Source organism: Phyllostomus discolor, chromosome 5 (assembly GCF_004126475.2).
Source record: "Phyllostomus discolor isolate MPI-MPIP mPhyDis1 chromosome 5, mPhyDis1.pri.v3, whole genome shotgun sequence".
NCBI lineage: Eukaryota > Metazoa > Chordata > Mammalia > Chiroptera > Phyllostomidae > Phyllostomus > Phyllostomus discolor.
The window spans coordinates 106,083,263-106,092,873 of NC_040907.2; the positions used below are offsets into that span (position 1 = coordinate 106,083,263).

A 9,611-nucleotide genomic window follows, 5' to 3' on the forward strand; every position below is an offset into this window, starting at 1 on the left:
AGGGTATGTTAAGTTTGCAGTATCCATCCCACATGCAAATAGTGCTGGGTAATCGACAGGATATACAAATCTGGAGTTCAATAGTAATCGCATCTCAGAGTGGGACTGGAGTTACCAGTTCAAGAGTCTTCAGCACATATGGATGGTATCTGAAGTCATTGACTGGAGGAGTTGGCAGGGGAATGATGGTACTAGCGGAGAGGTCAGATGACCCAGTACTGGCCAGCTTGGCTGAAGAGAAGATCCAGCAAACGAAGAGAACCAGAGGTGTGTTGAAAATCACGAGACTTCAGGAAAAGACCTGTTCCAATCCTTGGTCATCCACCCATACACTGTAAAGTTGATCAAACTTCTTCTAAGCTTTGATTTCCTCATATGTAAAATGAGTATAATCATTCTGGTCTCACAGAGGCTTTTTGGTTATAGTGAAATAAGGTGACTTATGAAAAAGCTCAAGAATAGGCTCTCCAAAAGTAGTCCCTTAAAACTGGTAAGTGCTCCATATTTGCATAAAAAAGTTTCGAGTGGGCAGGCTGCTGTTTGGTCCACAGCGAAGACACCATGGCCAATAGGATGATTACAAAAGGAGGAGCCACAGGATACCTCTGGAGCAGCTGGAGAAAAGAGCCGGAAGAAACAGTTCTAATTTCCGGTGGGCTAGGACCATAGAGGGTGGCTCCGCCACGTTCCTAGAACGACTGCAGCGGCGCAGCCAAAGGGGGGGCTTTCACTTCCGGTGACTCGGGGCTGGGACGCCCAGTGAGGCAGTGACGGCGGTGGTCAGGAAGGAATGGTAAGTGGGCCGATAGTTGCAGCCCTGCGATTAGCCCCCCCGAACTGCGCTAGCTGGCTGTAGCGGGGCAGAGTGATTCCGGGTGTCGGAGTGGCTACCTTGACCTCGCCTTCCCGCTCCTCCGGAGGGCCGCGGGCCAAGAAAGCAGGCAGGCCCAGCACGTGAGAAGTAGCAGTTGGGGGCCTCCAAAGGGCGGAAGCCTTAACGGGAGCCCAGCGGTTGGGGACAGAGGCGGGCGGGCCCAGGCCTTATGACTTTAGTCGCGCTGCTCATTTCGGGGCCAAAACATTGAACTGATGTTTGGGTAGCACAGAGCTGTTCTGAGGGATTTACAAATGGTGACTCATTTAAACGCATAACCCCTTCTGACGTAGCTGCTTTGTCATTTTAATTTTATGTGTGAGAAACAGCCACATTCCGATTACCTGTGTTCCCACAAGTAGCGGCTCCCAATACTCAAGCTTACCTTAAAACCCGCACCTGAGTGGAATGATGCGGCTCACCAGTCCAAGTGCTGAACTTGGCGTTGAAGTGTGGCTGCACACAGTTCTGCCACTGAGCTGATAGGCCCAGGAGTCTGGCTGCTAGGATGGGGATAGTCGCATAACGCTGCTGTGAGAATCAAATAGGATAGCACCGTGTCTGCCATGCAAGCTGCCTAGTAGTATGATTTCCTTATCTGTAGTGTTCTAGGTGGATAGAGTTTTCCCACCAGTCTGACTTCCATAGTATTAGTGTGTGTTTTTTTAATGTATAATTATTCTTTCTGCAGGTTTTTTTTTAACACCGTGAACCTAACAAATGTCTCCTTGCAATGGGTGTTCTATAAATATTTACTAATTTTAAAGAATAAGTAGTGAAAGCGCTGTAATTTTGTTTTCTATGAAGTTTGCTCTTCCTGATACTTACCACAATTGCAGCAGATATAATTATTAAATATCCAGATAAATTCCTCAACACGATCAAGCCTGAAGTCTCAGGTATAGTTAGATGAAGGAACGTTAGAACAATGATGTCATTTGTATTTTCAGTAATCTGCTGTTGGAGTTTGTTTGCACAGGCCCAGGGTAATTATTCCCATTTTTAAAGTCTATTTCCTGACATAAGATGTGAAAATAGAATAATTTTATTACTTTTGTAGCGTAGCTCCTCTTACAGTTTCACTTATTTCAAGTTTGTGGCTGTTAATGGCCATTATTTTAAGTAACCTTATATGTAAGTAAATGAAATTAATTTTTTTGAAATTTTGAATTTTTTCAGCATTTGGATATTTTTTAAATTCCATTCCTATTTTTACATGTAAACTTTCTCCTCGTCCTCCTTTTCTTGTGTTCTACTTACTGCCCTTTTTCCTACTCAAATTCATTTCACTATCCTATAAAAGTTTTTAAATTTTTTTCTGTTTCAGAAAACATCTTGTTTCAAATATTCAAAGAATTGTCTTCTTTGATCATTTAAATCTAGAAAAAATAATAATAAAGCATCTCTTCATGGATGTTTTTCTCAGTCAGCATTTATTGAATGAACTCACAGAAACTAGTCTTACAAAGTAGTTCCTACTTTCAAAAAATTTATGCTAAAAGTTAGGGCTAAGGTGTTATTTATAGCTGTGCAAGTAGAGTGGATACACAAATAAGGATAAACAAATATTTAATAAAATAGTATGATTTGTCATTTCTTTCTAATTTTAACTCCTTAATTAGTCACCAGTGAGTTGAAGTTTAACATGGGAGTAAATATTAAGACATTCATTTGGTGATATCAAGTTTAAACTCTGGAATTATTAGAAATATTTTGTAAGTATTTTTCCCCAAAATTGTTTTTGTTTTTAATATGTATTGAATACATTTTTAATTTAAAAATGGATGCAAATTAGATGGGTCTACAGAGATAATAAAGTTGACATTTTAACATCATCTGTAATTTGTTTTTATTTTTTCTTCTACACCCAGAAAATTCGAGCTATGTAGCTCTAGGAAGAGAAACAGTATTTCAGAAGAAGAAAGTAGACTTTGTTAAGAGTACATTTGGCTCTGCACCATGCGGTTAGGGAAACTTAAGGGAAGTATTTCTCAGACCTCAAGCCAAGGAAAGACTTCTGAGAACCAGCGCAGAATAGGCCGGCAAGAGCAGAAATGGGGAGTGACTGTTCGGTTTGACTCAAGGTTGAGTAGACTACAAAGAAGCTTGGATGAGAAGCCCTATAAATGTACTGAATGTGAAAAAGGTTTCAGTCAGAGCTCAACTCTCTTTCAACACCAGAAGATCCATACTGGAAAGAAATCCCATAAATGTGCTGACTGTGGGAAAAGTTTCTTTCAGAGTTCTAATCTCATTCAGCATCGTCGGATCCATACTGGGGAAAAGCCTTATAAATGTGATGAGTGTGGAGAAAGGTTTAAACAGAGCTCAAACCTCATTCAGCACCAGAGAATTCATACTGGAGAAAAACCCTATCAGTGTGATGAATGTGGCCGATGTTTCAGCCAGAGTTCCCACCTTATTCAGCACCAGAGAACCCACACAGGGGAGAAGCCCTACCAGTGCAGTGAATGTGGCAAATGCTTCAGCCAGAGCTCTCATCTTAGGCAGCACATGAAGGTGCACAAAGAAAAGAAGCCTCACAAAACTCCAGGCAAAAATATTAGATCAAAAACTCACTTAGTATCAGCTTGGAAAGCTGGTACAAGAAGGAAGTCAGTGACTGGTATTCGCTGAGTAAGAGACACTATTTCAGCCCTCTTAAAGAGAAAAAAAAATCTCTTTTAGGACTAGAGATCCTTTGTAATAGAGCACTTAAATACTGTATCCTTTCCTAGCATGGAAACACTGGGAGCTTGATGACATTGGGTGGAAAGAAATTACATGAGTCCAACTGTCCTCTCATTTATTCTATGTAACCTGGAGTACAAAGAACTGAAAATATGTTTTGAGAGTCTGTAAGACCCTTGACCTCACTCGAAAATGCTTTCTGCATAATTTTGACAAAAACAATCATGTTTTAATGACCTGCAAAAATGTAGAAATTTTGATGACTACTTAGTTTTAAGACTTTCTGTTGAAGGAGTAATTAAAAGGGAAAAGAAGTTAATCCCATTGGTTTTGAAGTTCCATAATAGATGAGGAGATTTTATGATTATAAAGTTTTGTAATATATTAGTCATCAGTTTGTGTGATTTAATACTATTAAAATATATTCATATTCACAGATTCTTAATTAACAAGGCCCATCACTCTATATTAATTTTATTTTGTTTCTTTCCTTCTTATAGACAGTTGGTAAAGGAATAGAATTTCCCTGTTTTTCTCCACATTCTTAATAAGAGATATACTAGAAGTCAAAGTGAAAACATAGATGACATGTCTCATTCTTGCTAGCACTGTTCTTTGAGATGGTTTTATACTGTGTCAGTTTTCCAGAAGTTGGGATGGATTTATATTGATACATCCCTATGCCTTTTGACTTCTTGCACATTTTTGTGTTCTGTGACAAACAGGTAGCATTTTAGACCTGCAAGAATAAATAACTAAATCATATTTTACCAAAGAAATCTCAACTTGCTACTTAAAAAATCTACAATTTATACACCTTCCTGCTTTCCTTTCCCTTTTGAAAACCGTAAGTAAACCTAAACAAATATTTGTCAACAGCAAAAGTTATTTAATGCAAATGTCAGTGCATTGTAGCTTAATGTGTAGATTTTGAAATCTGAGTTAAACTTTTCTGAGTTATATGAATTATTTACAGCACAGGTAGCAAAAACAAGGCCCATGGGCCGAATCAGGCCCTCCACCATGTCTTATCCATCTGGGCACCTTGTTGCTACCTGGCAGCAGTGTCAAGCTCTCACTTACCTGTTAAGGAGTACTTATATTTATACAGTCCTAAAATTACGTTCGGCCCTTTGAAGGCAACCTCAAGGCTGATGTGGCCCCTGGTGAAAATGAGTTTGACACCCCTGATTTACAGTCTAGCAAACATTTTTCAGCTAGCGTCAGAACAGTGCTATGTGTCAGACATTCTGATCAGCAGCCTTCAGCTCAGATTCTAGTTCTATTGAATGCTAACATTCTTCTAATTTTTTGTGTCTTTTATAATCATGCCAGTTGCTGGTATACAAATCAGTTATTCATAAAAATAAATGGAATACTTTGCATACTGTACCACCTGTTTATTTTTCTTCTGGGAAATTGTTTTAGTGATTTAGGCAACATCTAAAATCACAGCTTTGGAAGAGTCTCTTGTTTTGCCTGGTTTAATTTTCTCAGATTTGAACTTTTCCTGCCTCCTGGCCTCGTCCTTAGGGCAGGGTCATAGAACTTGGCCTTGTTGGCAGCAGTTTCACCCAGTAGGATATCTAAGAAGTGTTTTGTATGACTTAAATGCTGTTATCTTTTACAGAAAACTTGATCTTTGACTGCTTAGCAAGTGTCCTATTAATCACAGCCAAGTCACTTTGAAGCAATGACTATAAAGGTGTGGCTATGGGGCCCTTTTGGGGATCTACCATCAGTGATATTTGTAGCAGTTTTATGTGTGGGATAACTTCTGACTGGGACTAATACCACCTTCTTAAATAAAATGAGTTTTGCAATTTTGGCTTCCGCCACAGGGTCCTGCTACAGAAAGACCTGTATATTGTTAGATTTTATAGTTTATATCCTGAATAGACTTTTTCTATAGTTTACTTATCCTGAATAGACTTTTTCTCTGTTCTCTATAAAAATGAAGCAAATACTTTCAGGTTTTGATGTATTCCCAGTTTAATGGTGGTGTGCATTTCTTTTTAGAGTCATAAAACTAGGAGCAAATAGGTTAGTGCACTTGTAGCCTTCTGGTGGTATCAACATGTGGCACTGCAGCCTCACACTCCTTTTAGGAGTGTAAGGGGAGAAAAAATTACAGCTGCTCTAAATTAATGAATGAATGGAAATGTTCCACTACTAGAAATTGAGTAATGGTAGAATATGAGTTATAAGCACTGCTGCTTTGAATACACTCTTGTATGAAAATATGCTGCCCCTTAACGTTATGCTGAATTTTCACCATAAGTCAGGTTTACCAAGCTGAATTCCTTTATTCTTCTGTCTCCTTAAACATTCTCTGGATGTTTTATTGCGGGGTGGTGGGGAGGGGGGAAGCTCCAAAGTCATTACACTGTTGAAATTTCTTCTGTCCTACACCAGTGAGTAAGGTGGGTTGTTAAAAATCCTTGGCTTCCATATTCTTTTATTCATTCAATTATCTAATAAGTGTGGTAGAAATAAAACTGATCAAGACAGTTTAAAGGAATTTAAGTTACGTGGGTAATTAAGTAGAGGAATTGGAAAACTACATAAATAAGTAAAGCAAACTACTATGAGAGCACATAGGAGGGACATCTGAACTGATTGTCAATTTCAGCATGCATCAGAATCATGTGGAGGGCTTAAAATACTGATTTCTGGACCCACTCCCAGAATTACTAATTTAGTAGGTCTGGGCAGTTGCCAAGTAATTATGTTTCTAACGAGCTCCCAGGTGATGGTGATAATGCTACTCTAGCACACCCTTTGAGAACCACTGCTATAACTCTTTACTGAGAGTAGTGATGTGCTTATATGAAATCATGTCCAAGATACTTACATACTACTAATCTTTGATGAGGGTAGGCAGGATTTAATGATGAAGACTTTGGGTCCCAGTTTCAACCTACTTGGGTTTACATCTTGCCTACCTAGCAACTGGGCAGTTTGAATTTTTGTTCTTGACTAAATTGGATAAGATACCTATGGTTGAATTGTGGGAATTAAATCACAATGCAGGTAGAGGACTTATCATCGAGTCTAGGACATTGTTTAGAATTTACTTATTAGCTTAGGTCATCAGAGGCAGAGAAGTTACTGAATCAAATCTGAAATTGTTATCGACAAAAGTACTACTTCCCATAAATTTAAAGGTGAGATTTTTGTTGGTTTGTTTTTGCTGAGTCATGATTTTTAGAGAGAAAAGGATATGTATAAAGGGCAAGAACCATCTAATAAGTCTCTAAGAAATTTAAGAATATATGAATTTTTTGACAGGTAATAAGAGTACCTCTTAAAAATAGAAGTATATATCCACAAACAGTATTTATTAACCATGTTAGGGGGGTAATTTCATTTTGTTAAGGAAGTATCTGTTGAGCACTGCCATGTATATAAAAAACTGGTAGAAAATGTAAATTAGATTAAAAGTAACAAAATGTTATGAGTACACAGTGTGATTGCCTTTGAAATTGAAATAACTTATATCTGGTACAGAAAAGAAGGAAGGGATCTCTAAAGGGATGATATTTTACCTGGGTTGTGGATTCTGTCCCTAGTTGGAGCTTGTACAGAAAGCAACTGATTGATCTCACTACCTTGCTCTCTCAAATCAATAAACATATCTTCAGGTGAGGATTAAACATTATAAAATTTTAAAAGGGATAATATTTAACACTAGTTTAGAGAATACAAACCCCAAAACCTGGAGAGGCCAGGCAGCTAATGCAAATGCGTGAAATGAGTGTTGTAAGATGGAATGAACCTGCCCATTTAAAATGATACTCTGACAGTGTCAGCCTTTTTTTTTTTTTTTTTTGCCATTCAGAGATTCAGATCTGGGTATGCCAGCTCTTGATTTTTCAAGAGAAATGAGAAATCCAGATTTTAAAAGTCATAACCCTTCTTGTCAGCTTGCCACACCTGTACTATAGACTTTTAAGGATGTGAAGGCTCTGTGTGTAACTGTGTCAAGGAGGGTGGAAAGGGTGGGAGTGGCAGGCAGCAGGGAGGAAGAAGGGGAGAGGCAAAAGTATATGATGCAGTGGAAGCTGCAAAGCACAGAATCTCACCTCAGAGAAGAGCTGCACGAAACTATCTCACTGTCATTCCAATTTCATCTAAGAGTGTTGTGGGAGATGAGGCTGAAATGGACCTCCAGGAGAGCCTTAAATATCGGTCTTTAAAGTGAAATAGATTGGATGCATGAAGGTTTTTAGAGCATAGGTTAAAAGATGATGATCCAGTGAGAAATAACTCTATGACCAAAAGAAAAGCTACCCCAGAATAAACCTACTTGGCTAATTAGACCTATAGAGTTTCATCTCCTGCCTTGGGGCTCAAATCTTATCTCCTTTCATTCCCTGCCTCCTACTGAATGAGAACTCCAAACTAGCTCTATAATTTTGCTTATTTGGCTTTGACCTATGTTCTGAGGTAGGCCTCCAGAAAGTTGGCCTCAAACCTTCCTTAGATGTTCTTCCTTTAAGCTGAATTGTAATGATTCATGTTTCAGTCTCTCATTCTCCCTTTCTCCTACTAGAATGTGAGCTCTTGGCTTATAGGCGTCATTCAATTGAAAGTTTTAATGGAGAGATACCAAGAGGGAAGAAGTACCTAAAGAATGTTAGAGAAAGAGGTAAATAGTTCTAGAAAGTTCCCAGCCTGGCTGTGTGCTACCATACCTATCTAGCAGGAGAGTTCCACTTAGAACATTTTGTCCCCCATGTGCCACCCTTATCCCTCTTCAATATTTTCTATTCTCTTTGGAGATCCTTCCTCATTGAATAATTTATTCTTTGACTTTGCCTGTGGTACATATTTGTCAAATGAAGTAAGTAATTAATGAAAGAACAAGTGTATAAATGGCACCAAACTTGAAGTAATCAGAGATTCTCATGGTCTGAAAGGACCTGGAAAGCTACTTACCTCACCTTCCCCTAAACTGGATGATAATTTTTTAATGACCCAGAATCATCTTTTATGCTCTATGAATTCTAAAATACCTACACATAGAGTGTGTATAATTTTAGAAAAATTAATGTCATTTCCAACTCTTAAATGGCCTCAAACTGGTTTTTCTCTTTAAAACCATATTTGGAGCATGTAAAGGATATTGCAAGTTTTTAAACACATACATCTTTTTTAAATATCAAGCTTATGACCAAACAATTCCAGATCTGCCAAAACTGGAAAGTTGATGATGTTTTTGGAAGAGATTTTAAGTTGGTAATTTGGAGAGACTATTTTTACATTATTTGAAAGGCAGAGGCTTGAATTAAGGAGACCACTTGGTATCACTGAGAGTCAATTAGAATATCCAAGTAGTAAGAAATTTTAAAGTTGGGTTCTTGAGTTGGGAGTACAGAGGAGGAGCAAAGATGCTGTGGTGACACCATGGACAGACCTGAAGACTTCAGATCTGAGGTGCAAACAAGAAAGGAAATATAGTGATGAAGGTTTCTAGTCTAGGTGACTGGGAAGTTGGGGAGAAAAGATGAATAATTTGTTTTAGAAAATGCTGGTCTTGAGATGCTTTGTCATAGTATCTGCATGGAAAAGTGTAACAGAAAATCTAATATTTGTGTTGGAAGTGTAGAAGATAATGAAGAAAATATTTGCACCATTTTGTGACAGGTGCTTTACATACATTAGATATTATATTAGTCTGGTTGGACTGTCAAACAGGATACCACAGACTTAAACAGAAAACATTAATTTTTCTCACAGTTCTGGAGGCCAGAAGCCCAAGACAGGGTAGTTTTCCATTTTTTTCTCTGAGACTGGGCCAAGATTGTAGGGCTTGTAAAGTGTACTCCTCTGCCTCCTGATTTGTCAAGAGAGCTCTCAGGCACAACTTTTAATTTTTAATTTCTATTTTTTGTGGGATATAGTGAACTTTATTGATGGTGCATGACAAGGTAGGGCTCCCTAAGCCCCTCCCCTCTTCAGGCTGTTTAGGATGGAAACTGGCAATCAGGAGATTCCCAGTGTGTTGAGGGATCGATTTGGGGCAAGAACTACCCAGCAGCTG

At 38.5% G+C, this 9,611-nt stretch overlaps 1 protein-coding gene across 2 annotated transcripts; it reads left to right on the forward strand.

Annotated features, from left to right (window-relative positions):
- The first annotated feature begins 608 nt into the window (after positions 1–608).
- Positions 609–4,952, forward strand: ZNF22 (zinc finger protein 22). 2 transcript variants are annotated; one of them, XM_028513802.2, is made up of 2 exons: positions 609–793; positions 2,746–4,952. In XM_028513802.2, exon 2 carries the CDS (start codon positions 2,834–2,836, stop codon positions 3,509–3,511), a length of 678 nt encoding a protein of 225 aa, XP_028369603.1. In that variant the 5' UTR covers positions 609–793; positions 2,746–2,833; the 3' UTR covers positions 3,512–4,952. The 2 variants fall into 2 exon arrangements, with proteins under 2 accessions (XP_028369603.1, XP_035882576.1); XM_036026683.1 differs by lacking the exon at positions 609–793 and adding an exon at positions 989–1,773.
- Positions 4,953–9,611: the final 4,659 nt, after the last annotated feature.